The sequence below is a fragment of the Globicephala melas genome, chromosome 3, assembly GCF_963455315.2.
Source record: "Globicephala melas chromosome 3, mGloMel1.2, whole genome shotgun sequence".
NCBI classification, from domain to species: Eukaryota; Metazoa; Chordata; class Mammalia; order Artiodactyla; family Delphinidae; genus Globicephala; species Globicephala melas.
This window is the reverse complement of record NC_083316.1, coordinates 63500353-63525238: the sequence shown is the minus strand read 5'-3', so window position 1 is coordinate 63525238 and position 24886 is coordinate 63500353. Positions and strand designations below refer to the sequence as shown.

At 35.7% G+C, this 24886-nt stretch overlaps 1 protein-coding gene across 3 annotated transcripts in view; it reads right to left on the bottom strand.

Moving 5' to 3' along the window:
• The window catches only part of FAM151B (family with sequence similarity 151 member B), a 33209-nt gene that overhangs the window by 1785 nt on the left and 6538 nt on the right, over positions 1-24886 (bottom strand). For all 3 annotated transcript variants that reach the window (XR_004037231.2, XM_030846807.2, XM_060295952.2), the window contains exons 2-5: positions 23477-23602; positions 17493-17658; positions 12868-13085; positions 10632-10767 (exon numbers count right to left, since the gene is read on the bottom strand). Coding sequence is in view for 2 of the 3 variants with exons in the window: in XM_030846807.2 (XP_030702667.1) it covers positions 10632-10767; positions 12868-13085; positions 17493-17658; positions 23477-23602 (646 nt within the window). In the remaining variant the exon portion in view is untranslated. The remainder of the gene's footprint in view (positions 1-10631; positions 10768-12867; positions 13086-17492; positions 17659-23476; positions 23603-24886) is intronic.

The window sequence follows — 24886 nt, the reverse complement described above, 5'->3', positions numbered from 1 at the left end:
GGAATCATACAGGATATAATTTTTTTGGTCTTGCTTCTTTTGCTGAATATTGTTTGTGACATTTATCCAACTTAAAACAGGTAGCTAGTGTATGCATTTTCTTTGGGAAACAGTTTAGCAGTATCTACTAAAGCTGAAAGTATGAATACCCTATGACCTAGAAATTCTATTTCTAGAAATTCCTTTCTGATATAGCCTTTATAAATGCAGGCACATTTGCACCAGGATGTGTGTGTGTGTGTGTGTTCACATTTATATATATGAATGTTCACAGCAGCAATCTTTGCAATAGCCAAAACCATGAAATAATCCAAATGTCATTCAATAATAGAATAAACTCTGAATGATGTTGAATGTTTTGCCTGTGTTCTCTTCTAGGAGATTTATGGTGTTACGTTTTATATTTAAGCCTTTAAGCCATTTTGAGTTTATTTTTGTATATGGTGTGAGGGTGTATTCTAACTTCATTGCTTGCATGTGGCTGTCCAACTTTCCCAACACCGCTTGCTGAAGAGACTGTATTTTCCCTATTGTATATTCTTGCTTCCTTTGTCGAGGATTAACTGACTGTAGGCATGTGGGTTTATTTCTGGGCTCTCTATTCTGTCCCATTGATCTGTATGTCTGTTTTTGTGCTAATACCACACTATTTTGACTACTGTAGCTTTGTAGTATTGTCTGAAGCCTGGGAGTGTTATGCCTCCTGCTTTGTTCTTTTTTCTCAGGATTGCTTTGGCAATTCTGGGTCTTTTAATTGTTCTAGTTCTGTGAAAAATGCCATGGGTAATTTGATAGGAATTAAATCTGTAGATTGCTTTGGGTAGTATAGCCATTTTAATAATGTTAATCCTTCTAATCCAAGAGCATGGGATATCTTTCCATTTCTTTGAATCATCTTCAATTTCCTTTATTAATGGTAAACAACAAAGCTTTAATGTAATATATTACTAGAGAAATTTTCATAACATTGGGGATGGGAAAGAATTCTTAAACAAGACACAAAAATCACTAGCCATGAAGGATATGCTCGAGTAATTTGAACACATTAAAATTCAGAAATTCCTTCCATCAAAAGACACCATGAAGAACATGAACAGGTTAGGCACAGAGTTGTGGAAGATTTTTGTAAATCAAAAGCGCTCTAGTACAGAATTTATAATGAACTTACCTATGAAATAGAAACAGACTCACTGATATAGAGAACAGACTTGGCAGTTGCTAAGGGGGAGGGAGCCTGGAAGAGGGATGGATTGGGAGTTTGGGATTAGCAGATGCAAACTATTATATACCCAATGGATAAACAACAAGGTCCTACTGTATAGCACAGGGAACTATATTCAATCTCCTGTGATAAACCATAATGGAAAAGAATATGAAAAAGAATGTATATACGTGTATATATATATATATATATATATGTATAAATGAATCACTTTGCTGTACAGTAGAAATGAACACATTGTAAATCAACTAAACTTCAATAAAATTTTTTTTAAAAGCTTTGTTGTTTACCTTTCATATTTAATAAAAGACTCTGAAAGAGATGAAGTTAAGAGAAACCCAAAATTAGGGACAGCGTTCCAAAACAAATCAACAATAACAAAAACAGGACCCCCCCCCAAAACAACAACAACAACAACAACAACAAACTAGACAGAGAAGTAGAAGAATCCACTTAGTGCAATGCCATGGAGCCAAAGGACAAGGGAGTTTCAAACTGAAAAGGGAGACCAGCAGTACTCAAATGTTGCAGAGGTTAAGAATTTGGCTTGAACAAAGTATGATCTTCAAATGAGAAATTTCAGGAGAGTAACTGACTACACAGAAGTGGAAGGTGAGGAAACTGAGGCAGTAAGTAATGAAAGAAATGGGATGGCAGGATCATCCTATTTGAACATGGCAGCCTAAAGTCAGCACTGCCTCCTTTTTCTCCTAGAATCACCTTAAAGTAACAAAAAGAACAAAAGAATGAAAATAGAAACCCCATCTTCAATGAGAGCTGAAAGTGCAAATTACAAAACAGGTGAGAAAGTTTCTAACAGCAACAGAAATTAAGGCCACATGTTAAGGAGGTGGAGAGAGTTTGCTCATGTATGCAGATTACAGAGAAGGCCTATAAGAGACTCTTCTGGATGAGAGGCATATCCCACCAAAACACTTCGCACAGTGGGAATGGTGTCCTTGAACTACGAGTGGGAGCTTTCCTGGATTAGATTTGGTCTCAAAAAGCAGTGGAGACAAAGAAATAGAACAGGAAAGCCATAGTTGTAGGAATCAGACTGTTCCTGTGAAAACCCAAAAGTTTAAATTTAAGAGACACGTGAAAGATCTTACCTAGAGACACAACAACGGCTTATCTCCATTGACTGGGGAGAAGTTAAAGGCTAAACAAGTCACACGTAAGACTCTCTGGGTCATAAAGAGCATAGTCCTGATCCCTCTCCACTATGAACTTTAGGCAAGTAGCTGGTCTAAAAAACACCTCACTTTCTTTAAAGCAGATAATCAAAATAAATTTGGCAGAGATTTTATACAAGAGAGTACAAGAAAATATATGAAAAAACACATGGCAGATGGAGAAATAAAAACCTCATCATTAGAAAAAACTATCAGATAGCTGAAACAGATATAAAACTACTTAAAAAAAAGAAAGCCACAAAACAGATGAAAGCCATAACCCACACATTTTTTAAATGATGCAGTTGCCTTTTTGAAGAGCACAAAGCAGATATACAAATTCATGGAAGAAGTTTCAAGACAACAGAAAAGAGATGATAAAATATTAATTGGCAGATCTTAGGAAAGAAGTGGAAAATTAATACTATTACAGAAATATGGTGAAATCTGAAGGTATACTAGACTAGAGAGAACAGACATTGTTGAAAATATTGTAAGGGTCAGAGAAGACAAATTATAAAATACAGTAAAATAAAATGCAAACAAATAAAAAGGAAAGAAAGACTGAAGAGAAAACAATAGATACCAAAGACAGGCAAAGGAGATCTACATATTCATAACTGGAGTTTCTGAAAGAGAAAACATAGTGGTACAAAGGCAACAGAACAAGTATTTAAAAATACAATTCAGAGAAATATTACAGAAAAGAAGAGCATTTAAATCTATATATTGAAAAAAACTCCATATTGCTGAAAAAACTGGTATAGAATGGTCCATACTGAGACATATTCTAGTAAAATTACTAGGCCTCAAAGATAAAGAACACTTTCTACATTCAGTTTCCCCCATTTCCCCCCTCCAAAATCAAGTCGCTTATAAGGGCAAACAAATAATCAGGCTGGCTTCACACTTTGCCACATCAACACTCACATTAGAAAGCAGAAGAGGGGCTTCCCTGGTGGCGCAGTGGTTAAGAATCTGCCTGCCAATTCAGGGGACACGGGTTCAAGCCCTGGTCCGGGAAGATCCCACATGCCATGGAGCAACTAAGCCTGTGTGCCACAACTACTGAGCCTGAGCTCTAGAGCCTGCGAGCCACAACTACTGAGCCCACGTGCCACAACTACTGAAGCCTGCTGCCTAGAGCCCATGCTCTGCAACAAGACAAGCCACCGCAATGAGAAGCCCGTGCACTGCAATGAACAGTAGCCCCCACTCGCCACAACTAGAGAAAGCCTGCACACAGCAATGAAGACCCAATGCAGCCAAAAATAAATAAATTAAATAAATAAATAAATAAAAAGAAAGCAGAAGAGCAGGCTTCCTTGGTGGTGCAGTGGTTAAGAATCCACCTGCCAATGCAGGGGACATGGGTTTGAACCCTGGTCTGGGAAGATCCCACATGCTGTGGAGCAACTAAGCCAGTGTGCCACAACTACTGAGTCTGCACTCTAGAGTCCGCGAGCCACAACTACTGAGCTCGTGTGCCACAACTACTGAGCCTGCGTGCCACAACTACTGAAGCCTGCACGCCACAACTACTGAAGCCTGCACACCTAGAGCCCGTGCTTCACAACAAGAGAAACCACCGCAATGAGAAGCCCAAGCACCGCAACGAAGAGTAGCCCCCGCTCACTGCAACTAGAGAAAGCCCACACACAGCCACGAAGACCCAATGTAGCCAAAAAAATAAATAAATTTATATTAAAAAAAAAAAGAAAGGAGAAGGGCAATGCCCTCAAAATTCAAAAGGCATTGTGAGCCAAGAATTTTACAGCCAGCCAATCTATCATTCAATATGAAGTACAAAGCTGGACATTAAGAGAGTACAGTCAACTCAAATTAGGTGAGAGGGGGGTGAAGAAATACACTAATTTTATTATTGCTCATGGAAGTTAACAGGCACTTGTAAAGAAGTAAATTAAGCATATTTTATAAAGTAGCAGTAAGAAATAACCAATAGGAAAAAAAAACTAACTTACCAAATATTCAGAATTAAAAATACAAAAGAAAGAAAATAGCTACAGTGAAATGCTTTTTAAAGCTACAGAAATAGCAAATATGCTAGTTGTTCTTTTAAATGACAGAAACAAGACCAAACATATCTGTGTTATAAATAAATGTAAATAAGTTAAACTCTTCTTTTTAAAAGAAAGACTGTTAGATTAGATTAATGAGAGCTAGGTATCTAGGCATCTGATAAGGAATTTAACAACATGGAAAGAAAGAAGGCTAGATAGAACCCTCAGGGGTTGGGTTGAAATTGGAAATATCAGTATGAACTCATGGGTTGGTTAAACACACACACACACACACACACACAGAAATGTTTATGTATGTAAGTCTATATAGGTGTGTTTTTATATACATACATATATACATACACAGACCATAACTACACATATACATACACATATATTTTCCAGCTCTGTCCATTAAGAGGTCCTGGAAGCACTGACACCCTAGGAGCAATGATTATACTAAAATCCCAGATTTTGCTTTCTAAATACCACCTGCTGCTATAATCAAGCAGGGATCCTTGAAGAAGTGACTGATTTGAGAACTGGGACAAGTACGTGATGAGCTTGCCAAGAATGCAAGACCTGAGGTCTGTCATGAGGAAATATTGAACTGATCGAGACTGTGGACATTTTTCATAATAAAAGGCCTGTAGTCTTGAAGACTGTCATGTGTACGAGAGGAAGGGAAAAACTGAGGAACTAACTATTTTGAAGGAGACTGATGCAAACTAAATGCAATGCATGTTCCTGGAGAGTTTCTTGGACCACAAGAAAATAAGAAGGATTGCTGGAATGGTTGATAAATTTGAATGAGGTCTGCAGACTGCATGGCAGTGTTGCCTCAATGCTGATTTCCTGGTTGGAAGGTTGCATACTAGTAATACAAGAGTGCATCTTTGTGTGGGGAAGTGTACACTGCAGTACTTAAGGATATGAGGCATCATGATAGAAAAAAAAACATAGAAAAAAAGAGAGAAAGAGAGGTGGGGGGAGAGAGAGGGATGGAGGGAGAGAGAATGGTTAAACAATTTGGGAATCTGGGTAAAGGAGATGTAGTAGTTTTATGCAGCTTTTCTGTATGTTTAAAATTATTTTTTTAATGACAATAAATCAGCCTTAAAACAGTCAATGAAAAATAAAACTTTATAAATTTATTTTTCAAAGAAAAGATAAAGCAAAGTTATTCAAGCCAAACAAAAGGACAATGTGAATTTAGGTAAAAAATATCATTAAACAAGACCAAGAAGGAGAACTTTTAATAATAAGGTATAATTCTTCATGAAGATAATAAAACCTATATGAATATGCCCCAAATAACATATCATGAGCATTTAATAAGCAAAAATTATAAAGGCAGAAGAGGAAGTAGACAAAAACACTTTAATAGTTGGAGACTTTAACTCTCTTAGTCCATAAGAGAGCAAGTAGCCAAAAAATTAAAGATGCCAAATATTTGCACACATGCAAAATGGCACACTCATAAGGTTATTCATTATAGCATTGTTTGTAATACCAAAGATTAAAAACATCCTTTATGTTCATCAATAGGGAGGCTGGTTAGATAAATTATAGTACATACATAAATACAGTGCACCTAGAAAAGGAAAATGAGGAACCTTGAAAAAAGCTCCAAGATGTATTGCTAAGTTAAAAAAAAAAAAAGCAAAGAACAGAACATAAGCAAGGTATATAATATGATACCTTTTGTTTTAAAAAGGAGGGGAAAATAAGAATCTATACTTGTATTCACTTTTTTTTTTTTAACATCTTTATTGGAGTATAATTGCTTTACAATGGTATGTTAGTTTCAGCTTCACAACAAAATGAATCAGTTATATATATACATATATTCCCATATCTCTTCCCGCTTGCGTCTCCCTCCCTCCCACCCTCCCTATCCCACCCCTCCAGGCGGTCACAAAGCACGGAGCTGATCTCCCTGTGCTATGCGGCTGCTTCCCACTAGCTATCTACCTTACGTTTGGTAGTGTATATATGTCCATGCCTCTTTATCGCTTTGTCACCGTTTACCCTTCCCCCTCCCCATAGCCTCAAGTCCATTCTCTAGTAAGTCTGTGTCTTTATTCCTGTTTCACCCCTAGGTTTTTCATGTCATTTTTTTTTTAAATTCCATATATATGTGTTAGCATACGGTATTTGTCTTTCTCTTTCTGACTTACTTCACTCTGTATGACAGACTCTAGGTCTATCCACCTCATTACAAATAGCTCAATTTCGTCTCTTTTTATGGCTGAGTAATATTCCATTGTATATATGTGCCACATCTTCTTTATCCATTCATCCGATGATGGACACTTAGGTTGTTTCCATCTCTGGGCTATTGTAAATAGAGCTGCAATGAACATTTTGGTACATGACTCTTTTTGAATTATGGTTTTCTCAGGGTATATGCCCAGTAGTGGGATTGCTGGGTCATATGGTAGTTCTATTTGTAGCTTTTTAAGGAACCTCCATACTGTTCTCCACAGTGGCTGTATCAATTTACATTCCCACCAACAGTGTAAGAGGGTTCCCTTTTCTCCACACCCTCTCCAGCATTTATTGTTTCTAGATTTTTTGATGATGGACATTCTGACTGGTGTGAGATGATATCTCATTGTAGTTTTGATTTGCATTTCTCTAATGATTAGTGATGTTGAGCATTCTTTCATGTGTTTGTTGGCACTCTGTATATCTTCTTTGGAGAAATGTCTATTTAGGTCTTCTGCCCATTTTTGGATTGGGTTGTTTGTTTTTTTGTTATTAAGCTGCATGAGCTGCTTATAAATTTTGGAGATTAATCCTTTGTCAGTTGCTTCATTTGCAAATATTTTCTCCCATTCTGAGGGTTGTCTTTTGGTCTTCTTTATGGTTTCCTTTGCTGCGCAAAAGCTTTTAAGTTTCATTAGGTCCCATTTGTTTACTTTTGTTTTTATTTCCATTTCTCTAGGAGGTGGGTCAAAAAGGACCTTGCTGTGATTTATGTCATAGAGTGTTCTGCCTATGTTTTCCTCTAAGAGTTTGATAGTTTCTGGCCTTACATTTAGGTCTTTAATCCATTTTGAGCTTATTTTTGTGTATGGTGTTAGGGAGTGATCTAATCTCATTCTTTTACATGTAGCTGTCCAGTTTTCCCAGCACCACTTATTGAATAGGCTGTCCTTTCTCCACTGTACATTTCTGCCTCCTTTGTCAAAGATAAGGTGACCATATGTGCGTGGGTTTATCTCTGGGCTTTCTATCCTGTGTATTCACTTTTATATGCATAAAGAAACTACTAATGTGGTTGAACAAGAAACTGACAACTGTGCTTAGTGAGGCTGGGCAGGACTGGGTGAATGGGAGAAAGGCTTTTCACAGTATAACTCTGTTCATTGGTTTTTAAACCTTGTGATTATATTACTTATTCAAAGAATTACATTAAAAATATTTTTAAAAGCAAAGAGTAAGACATGAAAGACTTAAATAACGTAACTAATAATGTATGTTATTAACCTGTCACAGTAGTTTTATTCTAATATCCAGTCTCCTTTCTGTCTTTTAGCCATCCCCTGAATTCTAACTAGGCCAAAGACTGTACAGAATAATAGCTACATGTCCCAGCTTCCCCTGCAGCTAGGTATAGGCATACGACTAAGTTAAAGCCAATGAGTGTGTCCAGTGCCCTTGAAGAACAGGGACAGGCCCTGAGCCTCTCTTTCCCTCAATTCTACCAACTGAAACTCAGACATGGCAGTAATCAATCTGACCATATAGATGAGGTCAATATCCTAAGGAAAACAAGTACCAAGACAGAAAGATTTTGGGTCCCCGACACTGTGAAGGCATCAAATCTGCCCTGGCCTATTTATGCTTTTCCAGTTATATGAGACAGAAACAAACTTAAGTTTATGCTATTGTTAATTTAGGTTTCTGTTATAACAGCCAAACTATATCCTCATAAAATACATGAACTCATACAAATACCCATATATCAAACCATTAATAAAACCTTAATAAAGTCTACGAAGTAGAAATAATATAGACATTATCCGATTACTATACAATAAACATAGAAAACTATTAACCAATCCAAAATAAAATAATTCTACTATCTCAGTGCCTAAAAAATTTTCTCTTAAAACAACTTTTGAGACAAAGGAGAACAAAACCACAATTGCAGAATATTTATAAATTAACAGTGATGAAAACCTACACATAAGAAACAATAAGATACAGCTACAGCAGTGGTCAGAGAAAAAAGTATAGTCTTAAATATTTATGTTAATAAATATATTAATAAATATTAAAAATGAAAATAAGCATCTAACTCAAGAAATTAGAAGAAACTACACGAAAAGAATTTTAAAAGATAAAAAGCAGAAATTAGTAAATCATAAACCAGAAAAATACATAATCCAAGAGTTCATTTTCAAAAAAAAGAGAAATACATCATTTTCTAGTTTAATCAAGACACAAGGGAGAAAACTCTGATAAACAAAATAAGGAAATTATTTTAGAGACACAGAAGAAACCAAAAGAAAACTATTTTAATCATCTGTGTGTAAATAAATCTTAAAACTTGGGTGAGATAAACAATTTTTTAGGAAAATACAATATATCAAAATTGGCTACCATACAGAAAATCAACCATTTACCATGTAAGAAATAGAAAAGACTGTATAAGTTAAGCTTTCCCCAAAGCACCAGGTTTAAATGGTTTCAATGTTGAGTTTATGAAAACTCAGGTACAGGCCTCATTTGAATGTTACTTTTAACATCCCCAAAAATGTAAAAAGAAAGAAAGGTCCCTAGTTTTTTAATGAAATATCCATGATATTGATACCTAAAACTGAGAAAGAAATTGAAATATCCATGATATTGATACCTAAAACAGACCAATCTCACTTTCAAATGCTGAAATCCTAACTAAAATGTTAGCAATAAAATTCAGCAGTACATTAAAAGAATGATAAATTCTGATCAAGTGGGGTTTATTCTGTAAATGTGTGGATGGTTCAATATATAAGATATTAATAAAATTTATTTTATTAATAGATAAAGGGAGAAAATAGTTATTTTCATAGAAACTGAAAAAAGCATTTAGTAAAAACTCAATACCCACAGGAATGTGGATACTTCTTTAATGTTTGAGTATATGCTTCCTTACTCTCTACAATATAGTGAATTATCAAACAGGGTCTTTTTCTGGATGATTTGTGATCATTCTTTATTTGTTAGAATTCTTTACAACTATTTGACATATGTGTTGAGGATGGTTTTACCAGAATCTATTTTTATGTATTCAAATGTATCAAACTTTCCTTTTATAGCTTCTGGGTTTTGTGCCTTACTAAGAAGGGTCTTCTCCATTCTGAAACTATATAAAAAAAGAATCATCACTTGTGGTTTTTTTATGCATTTAATGTTTGTTGTTCAAGTCTTTAATTCATCTGGAATTTATTTTGGAGGAAGGATTAAGGAAAGATGTTAACTTTGTTTTTCCTACAATGTTGGCCTGTTGTCCCAACACAAGTTATTGAACTTTTGCTCCAATGATCTGAAATACCAGATTTTTCCTGTTCTACGTTCCATGATAGAGTTGGGTTTACTTCTGGACATTCCCTGCTGTTCTACTGACTAGTCTACTGAAAAGACAGTATCAAAACTATTTCAATATCTGTAGCTTTATAATATTTAACATATGGTCCAACCAATTTTTATTACATATTAAAATAAGAAAATTTTGGGAATTCCCTGGAGGTCCAGTGGTAAGGGCTTGGTGCTTTCACTGCTGAGGGTCCAGGTTCAATTCCTGGTCAGGGAACTAAGATCCCACAAGCCACGTGGCCAAAAAAAAAATTAAAAAAAATAATAAATAAATAAAATTTTTATATGGGAAAGACTTCTGGAATTATGACAGAATTCAAAGGGAAATTATTTTACCCACTTATAACTTTTTGTGAATGTATAACATAATGAAAAAAATGACAAACATTTACTGGGCACCTACTATGTGCAAAAGCTTTTGTGAGGAACAGAGGTGAAAGACATGATGTTGCGGTTCATCAAGGATCGTCATTCCAGTGAGGAAGTCCGAGCACTTACAGAATCAGTGTTCATTCTCTGTCTCTTTCTCTCACACACGTTGTCTTTACATAATCAGTTTTCATCTTCTTTCTGTCTCTCATACACACTCACATGCACACACTATATTGTAAAACTTACACGTACCTGTTTGATTGCTTTAACAGCCAAAGTAACTGAGAACAAGACTGCCTGACTAATGCTGCTCTGACAGGAAATGTTACAAGCTGATTTAGTTCATTACATATATATTCCATCTCTTTCACCATTATCCAACTGTAACCTGAAATGAAAAGAAAGATATTTAACCTTTCTAACCAAAGTCCTACAAGTCAATTAAGTAAAAAACTCAATTACATATGAATAGGTAAATTCATAGGTAATTCATAAACATTTCCATTTGGATTCAGAGAAATTAAAATACCACTTAATGCAAGAAAAAATTTTGAGTGGAAAATGTAGATAAAAAATTAAATCTAGGTAATGTCACAAGTGACCTAGAGCAATAAACAAAAAATTAAAACATTAGAAAGGAATTTATTAATCTCTCAAGTAAAAAAAAGGAAATTCTGACATTATATTTACTTTAAAGATTCTAAGGCTCTGCATCATTAATATTCTCGATAAACTTATATCTTCTGCTTGTTGTTAAGTTTTCTTTTCCGAGAGAAAGAAAGAGTATTTACTAGCTGTTTAAGTAATAATTAACTTCAATTTTTGGGGGGGGTGGGGGTCTAGTCCAAATTACTTACACATTTTATCTAAAATAGAAATAGTGTTAAAATTGACTTTTATATATGTGTTTTATGTTTTAAATCATGTTTAGACATTGTGGAAAACATATCTGCCTGTTTATAAACAGCTTCAGAAAAAAATCTATATTTTAAAAATAGCCCCTACACTCTATCAAAACTATCCATAGGTTGTAAAAAGTACTGGTCAGTAAAGGAACAATTTACAAAAAGCCTATGTGAATACATTAGTTTAGCAGCTAAATGCCTCATGAAAGAAGGGAAAGGTCTGCTTTCCTTTAAAATCTGGAAAATTATATCTTTTTAATTAGAAAAAGGGGTCGCTAACAGAAGCTATACTTACATTACTTAAAAACTTATAAACTCTCTTTTCTAAATTTTGTAGCAGAAGAAGTAAGGGAGGATAAAACACATGTTGGTAACGACCAGAGGCCAGTGGAGGAAAAGCAGCCTGGAAACATTCAACACAAACAAAAGACCCAGATATGGTTTAACTGGGCTCAAGCCTGAGATTAAAGCCAGAGTTAGACTAAACCGTGACTAAAAGATTAGAATCAGTATGGAGGCTATTAAATTGTTTCTAGTTTACCTTCTTTAAACACTCTGAATTATATGCTATATTCTTTACTGAAACTAATAAAAATTAAAATGATTAGAAAATTAAAATAGAACAAATTTAAAGCATATTATTTTTTTCTCAATCATATCAGTTGTTGGTCCAGAGGGTTATAAACTAAATGTCACTACTCACCAGTTACTCTAATCTCATGTTAGATTTTAAAACTTTACATCTAAAAACAATAGTAGCAAATAAGTAAAAAGAATGCCCTGAACACAAGATAAAGGCTAACATCTCCACTGGCTCTAAATAACTTCTTGGTTAATTATTTTTACCATGTGTTCAGGTGTCCCAGAGCATCTGTTTGCTTAATGGCTGTTTACTGGAAAATCACTACCTAGGAATGTATGAATAAATAGAAAGATGAATCCAAATAGCGTAATAAGTTTCAGCCAGGAGAAAGAAGCTGAATATCAGGTCCATCTGTAAGAGTACATAAAGGGAAAGAAGAAATTCAGCCTAGAGGAGAGTCTCATGGCCTCACATACCCCTGTCTAGCCAAAGAGAGCTTAAGGGCACCAAGGTTCCAGCAGCCTACATTTGGAGCTCCTTCTAATGTCCAGGGAACAGAATTTGTGCTGTTCATCTGTACACCCACCAACTTCTGACCTCACATTACTTGAAAAGTTTTAATTACCACTTCTCTATTTTTCGTCTGACATAGGGAGTTTGCTCCAAAGTAAAAGGAAAGAAGAAAAGAGTATAGAATACAAGTTCAAAGAGACCAATTCAGGATTCGTTTGTGTATGTAAAGAGGCAGCTTTGGTTATTCTAGACTTTGCAAATAAACATTTTCCATGGAAGCTTGGTGACAGAATGTCACCTATGAATGAGTATCTATCTGAAATAACAGAAGGAAGAGTCATACACACACCTTTAGGGCCAGACCTTTTTCTCCATTAGGCTCTTAGATTTTGCAGAATGTGTTTTTGGTTTTGTATTAAAGGTATTATTTTTATATTTGAGTATATTTTAATTTGACCAAAAAGGAATACATTTAGAAAATTATCACCTTCATTGACTTTCTCAGGATGCCATCCTGTTGTCCAACCTAGGGAAAATGTCACATCTGGAAAGAAGGATGTCACAGTGTCTATAAAAGGTTTTGCATCCACTACTCTGCTATTTCCATTTGGACCAGGAAGAATATCAGCATTAATCCATACTGGACGCTTCAGATGCCTCTTCACATTTTCCAAGAGCATCATGGATGGTTCTACAGCTGCCAGACTAAAAACAATTTGTTGTCAATGAGATATATTCCTAAAGTAAAAGTAAAAAGTTCTTTTAGACTGCTGGCTTTAACATTGTCAAATTCATAATAAAAGTATAATACCATAATGCCTGAATTAAACAAAATCACAGAGCAGATAGCACTAGAGGGGAAAGCTAACATGTGCCATATCTTAAAATGTTGATTTATACTTACTATTCATGAAGGTACCTAAAAGGGTCTATAAATGTATGAATAATGACACTACATGTAGACAGAGGTTTCAAAACTCTGTATTAGGATCACTCAGTATAAAAACAATTTATGAAAAGACACAAACATTCACTCATCAGAGAATGTATAAATAAGATTTAAAAATTAAATACACTCATAACCTGCAAATTCAAGTTTATGAAAATACCCAAAGTGCACTCAGGCCCCACGTCTCTAATACTGGCTCATGACCTTGGAGAAAAGGGCTTCTTTTCCTTCATGCATACTTGTGTGAGTCTGGACACATAAACACATTTCTAAAAATGATTGCCAAGTGTAAAATTATAACATTTCCTTAAAGCTTTTATAAACTTCATTTTTTCCTTTATTGTAAACACCTTTCCTGGAAACAAGAGACAACTATATTTTAGTTACTTTTAAACTAAAAAGCAGCTTCAGTCTTTTTACTTCCCTACATCTTTTCTAACGGACACATATATCTTGAAACAATAAGATTTTAATCAGCCTACATAATTTTTACTGATTAAAAATACACACACAAACTTTATTGGAAAGCTACGCTACTTATAATTCTGAATGTCTTGTGAACCTTTAAGGCCTATGTTCATTTCTAAGAAAATTAGCTTTTAGTGAATACAGCGATGGGAGGCTAAGAATCTGGGAGACGGATACTGGAAGCGAGAACATTCAGCACCTTTCCTCACCTTTCCATTTTTCTTCTTAATGGATTGGAGTCCTTCTGCCTATGCTTCTACCACTATTCACCTCACTCCTTTTGGGCCTCCTACTTTAAGAGCAGAAACTGATAACTTCATTATTTATAGGGTCATATTTATTAGTGAGCAAGGATACTGTTCACTAAAACCAGAGGAAACCAGCCCCTCTTTCACTCTGCTCCCATGTAATAAACTGCTTTTTTTCTCACTCTTATGCCCCTGAAATGGAGGCCCTAGATTTTAGTGGATTGATAAACTCTAATGCTAGACCTTACAGACTCTAGTTTAGATGCTGTCATTTCTCTGTCTCAAATGCTTTCTGCCTTGAATGGTATCAATGCCGTGTTAAAAACCACAATTCTGAGATCTGGCCAGCTGTACTTCCTACAAAATTCCCCCATTTTTAGTAGCAAACAACTTGTATCTATTACTCTAAAGCTTGTTTGACTGCAAGTCCCACAGCAGCAGCCAAGTCCCTGCGGGGCTCTGCTCTTCATGGGTGGAGTGGGAGGTAACCTTGAACTAATCCACGCATGTCTCCTCTCCTTTTCCAGAAAGTATTCTTATTTCTTAAGAAATCTGGTGTCTGTGGAGGTTGGATTAAACACTAATTTCCAGTTTACGTTTAGGAGGAAGCTTCTTATGCTTTCTCAATTTAGTAAGCTGACATCAGGCTGTTTAACAATGGTTCGCCATCTGATAATATCTAGTCTCAGCATGTTCTCTCCCAAACTGAAATTCCACCAGCATGTATTAAGTGTCTACTACATGCAAAACACTGCACAGTTAGACATACAGAGCTAAGACACAGAACATAATGAAATAAGAATTTAATGTACATATTCTGTTTTATATGTAAATATTTTAATTATCACTAATATAGACTATAGTAATGTCATTTTCCCTTACCAGAAACTTAAATAAGAAAAACAAAACCTATATGAAGAAAACCACAAAACTTTACTAAGAAGAAATCAACCTTTTGTTGTAGTTTTAATTTTCTGGAGCTTTACAAAATAATTAATAAAATTCCTCTGGAAGAGTACATATGGAGGAAAAGCCATAACATTTTTGGGAAAAAAAAAAAAGACTGAGGATGAACTTTGCCCAAGAGCAAGATACAATGCTTACTACGAAGAATAACATACTATGTTCCTAGCCTGGAAGACTCAATATTATAAATATTGCAAAATTACACTTCGTTCCCAACTAATCTATAAATTCCATGTAATTCTAATTTAAAATATCCGTGGATATCATTCTCAATCCTTACATGTATTAGTATTAAGTTTCCCATAAAGAACTGACAAAAGGTTTGCCAAAATGATCATTTGAAGAGGAGGGTCCTGATCAGTATACTACCTAAAATTTCTTTTTGGTAGTACTTATTTAGGAAATTCCAGGGAAGATATAAACTTAGCTCTTATAGGATAGATTTTTTTTCTAAAAAGTTACTTGGTAAGTCAAACTTCTCAGTACCTATTTTCCTATTAACTTCGTTTAGAAATTGGGGCTAACAAAATAAAAATCATACTTAAAATGATAATAAACCATTTAAAATTACATTCTAAGGTAAAATTCCAGATAAAAATTTTAAATCATCGTGTATTACTTAGTTATTGTGTGTATACAAACAAAATAACTCAGAGGCACAAAACAAGAACTATTAAAATTTGACTATTAGGTCATTCAGCTACTCTTACAGACGTAGTGCAGAGTTCCGGTTCAGAATGTGAACTCTTCAGCCAGGCTGGCAGCTCTCCTACCAATTACGTGACCACAAGCAGGCTACTTACCCCTCTCTGCCTCTGTTCCTTCATCTGGAAAATGAGAATAGGAATAACCTACTTCTTAGGATTGTTATGAAGACTAAATGAATTTACACATTTAATGCTCTTAGAACAGTGTCTGACACACAGTAAGTGCTTATATAATTGTTAGTTAAATTCATTCCCCTTCAAATATGTTATGACCAAAACTCTTTTTTAATGGCACAGCCTTTCAGTGGTAGCTGCTAGCATTTAGGAATGAAGGAGCTGGTCTGACTGGTGAGGAGCCAAAGAATATATTACAGGGGCTTCGCTGGTGGCGCAGTGGTTGGGAATCCATCTGCCAATGCAGGGGACATGGGTTTGAGCCCTGGTCCAGGAAGATCCCACATGCTGCGGAGCAACTAAGCCCATGCACCACAACTATTGAGCCCACGTGCTGCAACTACTGAAGCCCGAGTACCTAGAGCCAATGCTCTGCAACAAGAGAAGCCACCGCAATGAGAAGCCCATGCACTGCAGGGAAGAGTGGCCCCTGCTCGCCACAACTAGAGAAAGTATGTGTGCAGCAACAAAGGCCCAACACAGTCAAAAATAAATAAAATAAATAAATTTTTTTAAAAAAAGAATATATTACAGAGAGCAAGTCTACGGGCAATAGTAAACATCAAAAAAAAAAAAAAAACTGAGCACATGGAAAGACAAGGAGCTCTAAAATTCAGCTCACCAAGCACTAATGATTAAATGCTTTATTTCACAGTACAGAGAACACTGGACTGGCTCCAGGAAACCTGGGATCTGGTCCTAGCTCAGCTCTCAAGCTTAGCTATTGTCACTTAACCTCTCTAGGACTAAGTTTCTTTGTCAAGAAAATGGAGTTGGACCGTTCACTCCTCTAAAAGCTTTAAGATCTTGAAACAGCTTTCATTCACCAACAGTGTAAAGAGGTTGACTGGTACACTCAGGCCCGCAACAACTGATTAGAGTAATCTTAAAAACCCTGTGAGTAAGAGCTCCAAATCCTTATTAATTTCTTGAGATAATTTAATTTAAAAATATTGTTCAAAGATAAGGCAGGATTACCACACATCCTAGATTTTCATAGCAGTTGCCTTCATGGGCCTTATGGTGAGCTTTTATGGTGTCACAATAAATTCCTGGCTTTCCCTCTAATTTTTATACTGCGAAAATACCACAGAAGTAAAATTTTCCGTGATAGCCACAGGGAAGGAAACAACACTTAATCTTGCTCTCTTCATTATCAATGTTTCCAAAATATTATTTTAAAGAAACTTTTCAATTATTAAAGAATTCTAGATAATTCCCCTTCCAAAAATATAATAACACAAATCAAGTAGGAAACGCACTAACTACCCCAACTACTGCCAAATCTCTCTCTCGAACTACTTTTTAATGAAAGTGGTATTTTAAATTTACCGTTCTACTATTACAATGGTCACTTAGGATAACTTCCTATATAAAAATTAACTTAATTTTAGCCTTAAAGGGTTCCCAAGAAACAATTTTAGCAAACAACTCAGTGTGTCTTTGGTCCATTCCTGAAACATATTAGCTTGCAATTCCATTTTCAGTTTAGATAAAGTATAAAGTTATTTAGTCAGGCACAGATATATGAAGTTACTGATTTTTTTTCCATATTGTTATTCTATAACAACTAGGAGACTGAACATGTTTGTACAAATACCTCTTAAAATCCAGTTTGATGCCTTTATTGCTTTTTATAACTTCAGCCAGCCATTCCTGTAAAGTATTATCACTGTTTGTTTCAGGAGGATGAGCCATGATTGGTTGGCCATGTTCTGATCCAGCACTTGGAAAAATGACATCAGCCTCTATCATATGAGCAGTACCTGTCCAGATAAAAGAACTTACATTAATGCTAATAAAATAGGGACTGTAAGAGATGGCATATTCAGTATCCTTTTATTTTATTTTTTTTTTTGCGGTACGCGGGCCTCTCACTGTCGTGGCCTCTCCCGTTGCGGAGCACAGGCCCCAGACGCGCAGGCTCAGTGGCCATGGCTCACAGGCCCAGCCGCTCCACGGCATGTGGGATCTTCCCGGACCGGGGCACGAACCCGTGTCCCCTGCATCTGCAGGTGGACTCTCAACCACTGCGCCACCAGGGAAGCCCTTCAGTATCCTTTTGAGGAAGATAAAAGGAAGGAAAGAAAATAAAATTTCCTGAGTAAAAGACTAGGTGCCAGGTACTATGTCAAGCCTTACATGTTGCACTTATTTGTTACACGTGAGCAAACAGGCAGTGAGGAGTGCAATACCTTTGCCTAGGTCACACTCAAGCTGTTGTCCTAATATTTAATTTCTTCCCAGTATATGGCAAAGTGAGAATACAAAGGGAGGCTTAATAAGTATTTGTTGACTCTTCTGAGAACAAAAATAGTACTTTTATCTTCTCACTCCTCAAATTAGAAACTACAGATGTTTATGTTTGAAATTGTATGTTATAGATTCAGTTCCTTGACCTAAAGCTTGGCTACTATTTAAAAGCACACATCCCTGGAATGGGTAAAGAGCTTTACCAGTCACTTAGTGTGAGTGTGCTTAGCAGGCTCTGATAGACTAACTCCAAAGATGGCTGACAACAATTCCTCCGATATGTATGTGCCTCTCTCCTCATCTCTTTCTCCTCCCCTTGAGTCTGGGCCGGTTTTGTGACTTGCTTTGACCAGTGGAAGGTAGTGGAAGTAAAACTCTCAGTTCTAAGCCAAGCCCTTAAAAGGCCTGGCAGCTTCTGCTTTCATCCTCTTGAAAGCCAGCTACCATGTAAAGAAGTTCAGGTAAGACTACTGAAGACTCAGAAACCACATGGAGAGAGAGAAGCCTCATGGAAGAAAACTAAGACCTCCTGCCCGACAGACAGCATGAAGGTCTCTGACATGTGAGTGAGGCCATTTTAGAATTTCTAGGCCCAGCTGAGCTCCCAGCCAAATGCAGCAACATGAGTGCTCCCAATCTATACCACATGGAACAGAAGAACCACTAGCTGACCCACAAAATCATGAAAAATGATAAATGACTGTCATTTTAAGCCACAAAGTTTTGGGGGTAGTTTATTACACAGCAACAGAAAACAAACAGAAATAGCTACCTGGAAGTGGGGCCCTGCCATAACAAAAACCTGAAACCTGTGACACTGGTTTTGGGATCCAGCAGATTCTAGAAAGGCACTGTTAAAGCAAGTTAGAAGAGCAGTGAGGAAATTCTTTTCACGTAGTGGTGAAACTTTTGATCACGTTGGCACTTGTAGCAACTGGTGGAAGATAGAGAGGGTGCCTAGTCAATTTGTGGATTTGGCTAAGGAGGTTTCCAGGCAGAATGTTGAAAATGCCAACGGAGTTTCTTTTAGCTCCTATGATAAAGAATGGGAAGAAAGAGCTGAGTTAAATAATTAACTATTTACATTTTAAGCAGCATAGAGAGGAAATATTTCCAACTCAGGACTTGTGCTGAGTTAGAAAATAAAACCATTCTTTCCAGCTGGCAGGAGATTCTCAAAGTAGGAGAACGCCTCAGGTCAAAAGTCAAATCCAGGATGCTGTTAGTAAACCACGGCCTCGGGATCAAGACCAAACCAAGGATACAGCTACAAGACCCTTTATTAAGACTTCAGAAAGATGATGCCACATAGCTAGACAAAAGAACATTATAGAATCTTAAGGGTGTTATCCCATAGCACCCTAACTAGCAGACCAAGTAGAGAGAGGCCTACCCCAAAGAGATCCAGCAATAAGGTTTTTGATTAAAGGGATGGTTTATAATTTGATATATAGAAAGACTAGTACATTTTTAATAGAGCTGTATCCACTTGGACCTGAAAAAAAAAAAAAGAGAGAGACAGTTCAAAACGAAAAGAAGCCTATGAACTCTCAAATTTCTATTGGCAGGAAATAGGCTGAAAAAGCTACCCAGCTGCATATATAAGTCATTTTCCAATAAGCGTATGAAGAGATGCTCAACGTCATTAACCTTCAGGGAAATGCAAATCTAAACTACAATGAGATACCAATTCACAAGTACTAGGAAGACTATAATGAAAAAGACAATAACAAGTGTTGACAAGGACATGGGGAGATTAGAAACCTCATCCAGTCTGTTGGTGGGAATGTAAGAAGGTGCCGCTGCTTCAGAAAAGCTTGCAGTTTCTCAAAAAAAGTTAAACAGAGTTATATTTGAGATGCAATAGGTCAAGCTTCTGTCTAATTTCATAAAAATTAAGCAAACATGACTTCTCAATAAAGTGGTACTTAGCACAATATATGTAGGCATTCCATCTTCTCTATCAATGCAGTTGTAAAGGAGCATATAGGCCTTGGAATTCCTTAACAGTAATAGTCAGTGTCTCTATTAACTCCATTCATTTCCCATGAATAGAAAAAAAAATCACTAAATGGCAGTGACAAGGAGTCTCAGGTACCATGTAAATTATGTTCCTGAAGGTCTCTTTTAAGAATAAGAATGGAAGCTAAGCAGTAGGGGTAAGAGATCATGGTGGCTTGAACTAGGATGATGACAACAGAGATGGACAGATGTGGACTAATTCAAAATATATTTTGGAATAGAATTATAATGTCTGGATAATAGAGCAGATGCAAGAAATAAAGAAAACATAGAATAGATGATTCCCAGATTTCTGGCTTAAGAATACACGGGGAATTCCCTGGCATTCCAGTGGTCAGGACTTGGCACTTTCACTGCCGTGGGCCCTGGCCAAGGAACTAAGATCCCACGAGATGCGTGGTGTGGCCAAAAACAAACAAACAAACAAACAAAAGAATCTATGTGGATTATGGTGCCATTTACTGAGATAGCAAAGATCATAGGAAGTACAGGTTAGTAGACATAATTAAGAATTTCATTTTGAATAATTTAAATTTGTGATGCATGAGAACTCTCTAAGTGAAAACACCAACTAAGCAGTTGGATAGACTAATACAGAAGAGAGGGAGGCCTGGCCTGGAGACATGTTTGTGAGCTGTCCAGCCTCTCTCCCTATTCTCCCACCCCTGGTCCTTGGGCAGAAGCCTTTTGAAGGTCAGGGAATGCTTCTCCTTTGGGAGACTGCCTGGTCACCATATTTCCCAACTCAGGGAGAGCCAGATGAGGAAGTCTGCACATCAAGATTATCACTCCAACCACAGGAGCCCCAGCTTGTGACAAGAGCCAGACAGTAGAAAACAGCTTTGTTTTTTCAGATTTTCTGCACAAGAAAATCCCAAATAGTTGCTACTCACACTCAAAACAAAACTCAAAGAAATATGTTTATAGAAATGAAGTTAAATTTATCTATCTTGCCTATACTGTTTACATGCTCTAATGCAGCAATTTATTATATTTTTTAATACATTTAGTTGATGACTATAGTCACACTTTTCCTAAATATGTTACAAAGCCTTTTTTTAAAAACTACATTTTTTATTCTCAAAAAGACTTGATGATTTCAATTTTTTAACCAGCATTTCTTTTAATATATATTTTTTAAAAATCTACATGCAGCAATGTTATAACAAAAAAAATTACATTATATGTAATAACTTTTTTAAACAATTTTGACTATTCTGAGGTCGGATGTGTTGACAATGCAACACCAAATGACACTCTTACATTGTTCCTCCTGTACTTTGTTTTTTTAAAACATAGACATTGTTGAAAATCCAGTATCACATGTTAATCAAAATAGAAACAGCTTCATTAATAACAGTTGTACTAAATTTAAGTATTCTGGGAGAAATAAGATAAACCAATGAAATACATGTCTCCAGGAATCTGTTTTCTTTCCTTTGGACTAGAAAGAAATTGCAAGACTAGCCAGAGCTGAGAAAAGGGACTGGATGAAAAACATCCCCCAAACTATAAAACTTGGGGCTCTTGTTGCCTAAGAGAAGGTAAAGAGGATATTATCTGAAAACTAAGTAACCTATAAAAAATTCCCAGATCAACACCAGACTTCCAGCAACTGGAGATGACTTGCCATAAGTCATTTTTAAAACTTGGCTAAAAGTAAATGATCCATAGTTAATTAAATTATTTCTAGGGATGAGGCTTCCGCATTTACTATTACAAATTGTAAATTTTTAAGATTTTTTCCAAATTTTTAGTTGTTATATAGAAATAAAATTTATTTTGTTCTGATTTTATACTGTCAAAAAAGACAGATTGTCTAAATTAACCTATGAATTATAATCATTTATCTGTAGAATCTTTTTGATTTACTATATATGCAACCATATTGTCTGTACATGACAGCTGTATTATTCCTATCTTTTATCCATTTAAAAAAATTTATACATAATTCACATACTATAACATCATCCTTTTAAAGTGTACCATTCAGGGCTTCCCTGGTGGCATAGTGGTTAAGAATCCGCCTGCCAATGCAGCGGACACGGGTTCGAGCCCTGGTCTGGGAAGACCCCACATGCCACGAAGCAACTATGCCCGTGCGCCACAACTACTGAGCCTGTGCTCTAGAGCCCGTGAGCCACAACTACTGAGGCCCACGTGCCTAGAGCCCGTGATCCGCAACAAGAGAAGCCACCATAATGAGAAAGTCTGCAACTAGAGAAAGCTCATGTGCAGCAATTAAGACCCAATGCAAACAAATAAATAAATAAATAAAATAAAGTGTACCATTCAATGGTTTGCAAAATATTCAGAAAGTTGTGCAACCATCACCACCACCAGCTAATTCCAGAAAAATTCTGTCACCCCAGAAAGAAACGCTGTACCCATTAGCATTTACTCTCTAGTCCCTATTCCTATCAGCTCCAGGCAGCCACTAATCAACATCTTCCTGAAGCATTGCTTTTGCTAAAATTTATTTATTAAATAATCACTGTTTGGTTACTATGTGGTAGGCACTGTTTTAGGTATTAGGGATATTAGAAGACAAGGTTCTTCCCTTTGAGGAACAAAGAAAAGCAATTTAAAAGAGTATCTTTACAATAAAAGAAATACATATTTAGATACATTATCCAGTACATAACTAAGATGCAAAAAATGTGTAAATTTTTACAATAAAACACAAGGTTACAAGGGATTCTTCCTGTTGGAACAGGGCACTTCAAGGGGTGCCCTATCCCTCTGGTGATTTGCTTTCATTCTCCTAAGCTGCTGCAGCCAACAGTTTAGTTAGCCTTTTCATAGCAAAAGGCTAACTAAACTGCTACAGTAATCATCTGATTACAGATGGAGCTAGTAAACCAAAAGGCTTGGTTTCTAGCCTAGGCATAAATATTGCCCAAGGCATTATAAATTAGTATTCAATGACTTCATCCAACAACTATTTATTGAGCTTCTCCTTAGTACACTGTGAAAGACACAAAAATATGTATGTACGACATACAACCTGACCTTAAAAATTTTACCTAAATCACTACAATATATAAGCAAATGTAATAACATATGAGAGTTTTAAATAAGGCATAGAAACGGTAAATCACTTCTGGAAAATGAGAAAATTCTTCCATTATGGAAACTTGTTCATTTTGTAAATAAAATGAGATCTTTTACAAAAATGTTTATGTTAGCCAAGAATTTACACTTGAATCATCTAAGTCTCTGGCACCTGCAAATATGACCAGATATTTTTTTTAAAAACAGTTGACTTCATCTATAATCTAATGTAAATACAAGTAACTAATGACTTACTTCTCAGTGCCTCATTCACTTGCACCTTGTGGTTAGCCGCATGATACCAGATGATCTGGGCGCCATCTTCTGTTGTGATCTGGTTATTTCTGAGAAAATATTCCAGTATGTTTTCACTCCAAGATCCTAAAATAACAGCATTTATATTAAAAAGAAGTTTTTATAGGGTAAATTTTTTTAATAAAAAAAGGGCACAGCATATATTGATAGAGAAAAATAAAGTAATAAAACTGGGAAAATATAAGATTTTAAAAAATTAAGAACAAGTATGAAGATGTGGCAAGTATAAAAATATATATTTATATATAAATAGGCTATTTATGATGTAAGTAATAATTAGTAAACATATAGGATAGTCTGAACCTCAGAACTGTGAGGAAATATGTAGGAAGAAAAAAAAACTGGTAAGAAGCAGATATTTTAAAGCAGGAATTTTCACATGGTATCTTCTCCAATCCTGGCCCCATAAATAAGCAAAGTGTATATAAAGCCAATTCTATGTTAAAAAAAGCTTCTAAATTTTGTAGAACTTAATTGTCTTCTCCACCTGAGGCTCCATTCTATATTTATATTAACCATTTAGAATCTTAAATTACACATTTAAGCATATTCACCTTCAAATTATAAATGTCAACAACACTTACATGAGTGACTAAGTAAATTCTGAGTTAGTATTTATAGATTTATCTAGCATGTACAAATATATGTAATTCCCATAACTATCGACTAGTTTTTTTGGCAGACCAGATTTTTTTCTTAATTAGGCATTAAAATGTGAGTTAACCAAGACTAAAATACTTGAATCAGTTCTACTCCATATTATGCCATATCGCAATATAAGAAGGATAAAAGACTGAAAAACAGTGAAAGAGGTATCTATAATCTTACCCCGCCAATTCTTGTTCACTGGTTTAAACATTTAAGTGGCTACCAAATGGCTGCAAATTCCCTATGCATGAGATTATATCTTCCATTTAATTATTTGTTTATTAATTCCACCTAACAACAGTTAAAAACCTAAAAATGGCCATCACAAACTGATGATAAGACATTGAGAGAAAGTAAAATTTGATAAGAGAATGGAGGGGCATATGAAAATAACTTCTAAGTAACATGCATGGAACTCAGTAACCACTCTGCATATTGGGCTACAGAATAAAGAAACTAAACAGTTAGCTGTAGCATCCACTATCCAAGCAGTCTCCTATACAAAACACATGCCCCTTTTCAGCATAAGCAAGAGAGTCACAGACCTTTCAGACTCAGATGAAAATACATGGCCATCATTTTTTACATGTTTAACTTAGGCATCTTAAAAAGGTACAGTAACTACTGGCTAAAACGGAAATGTCCAACAATGGGAAAAAGTAAATCACAGTATATCCTCATGATAAAATATGTAATTGATGT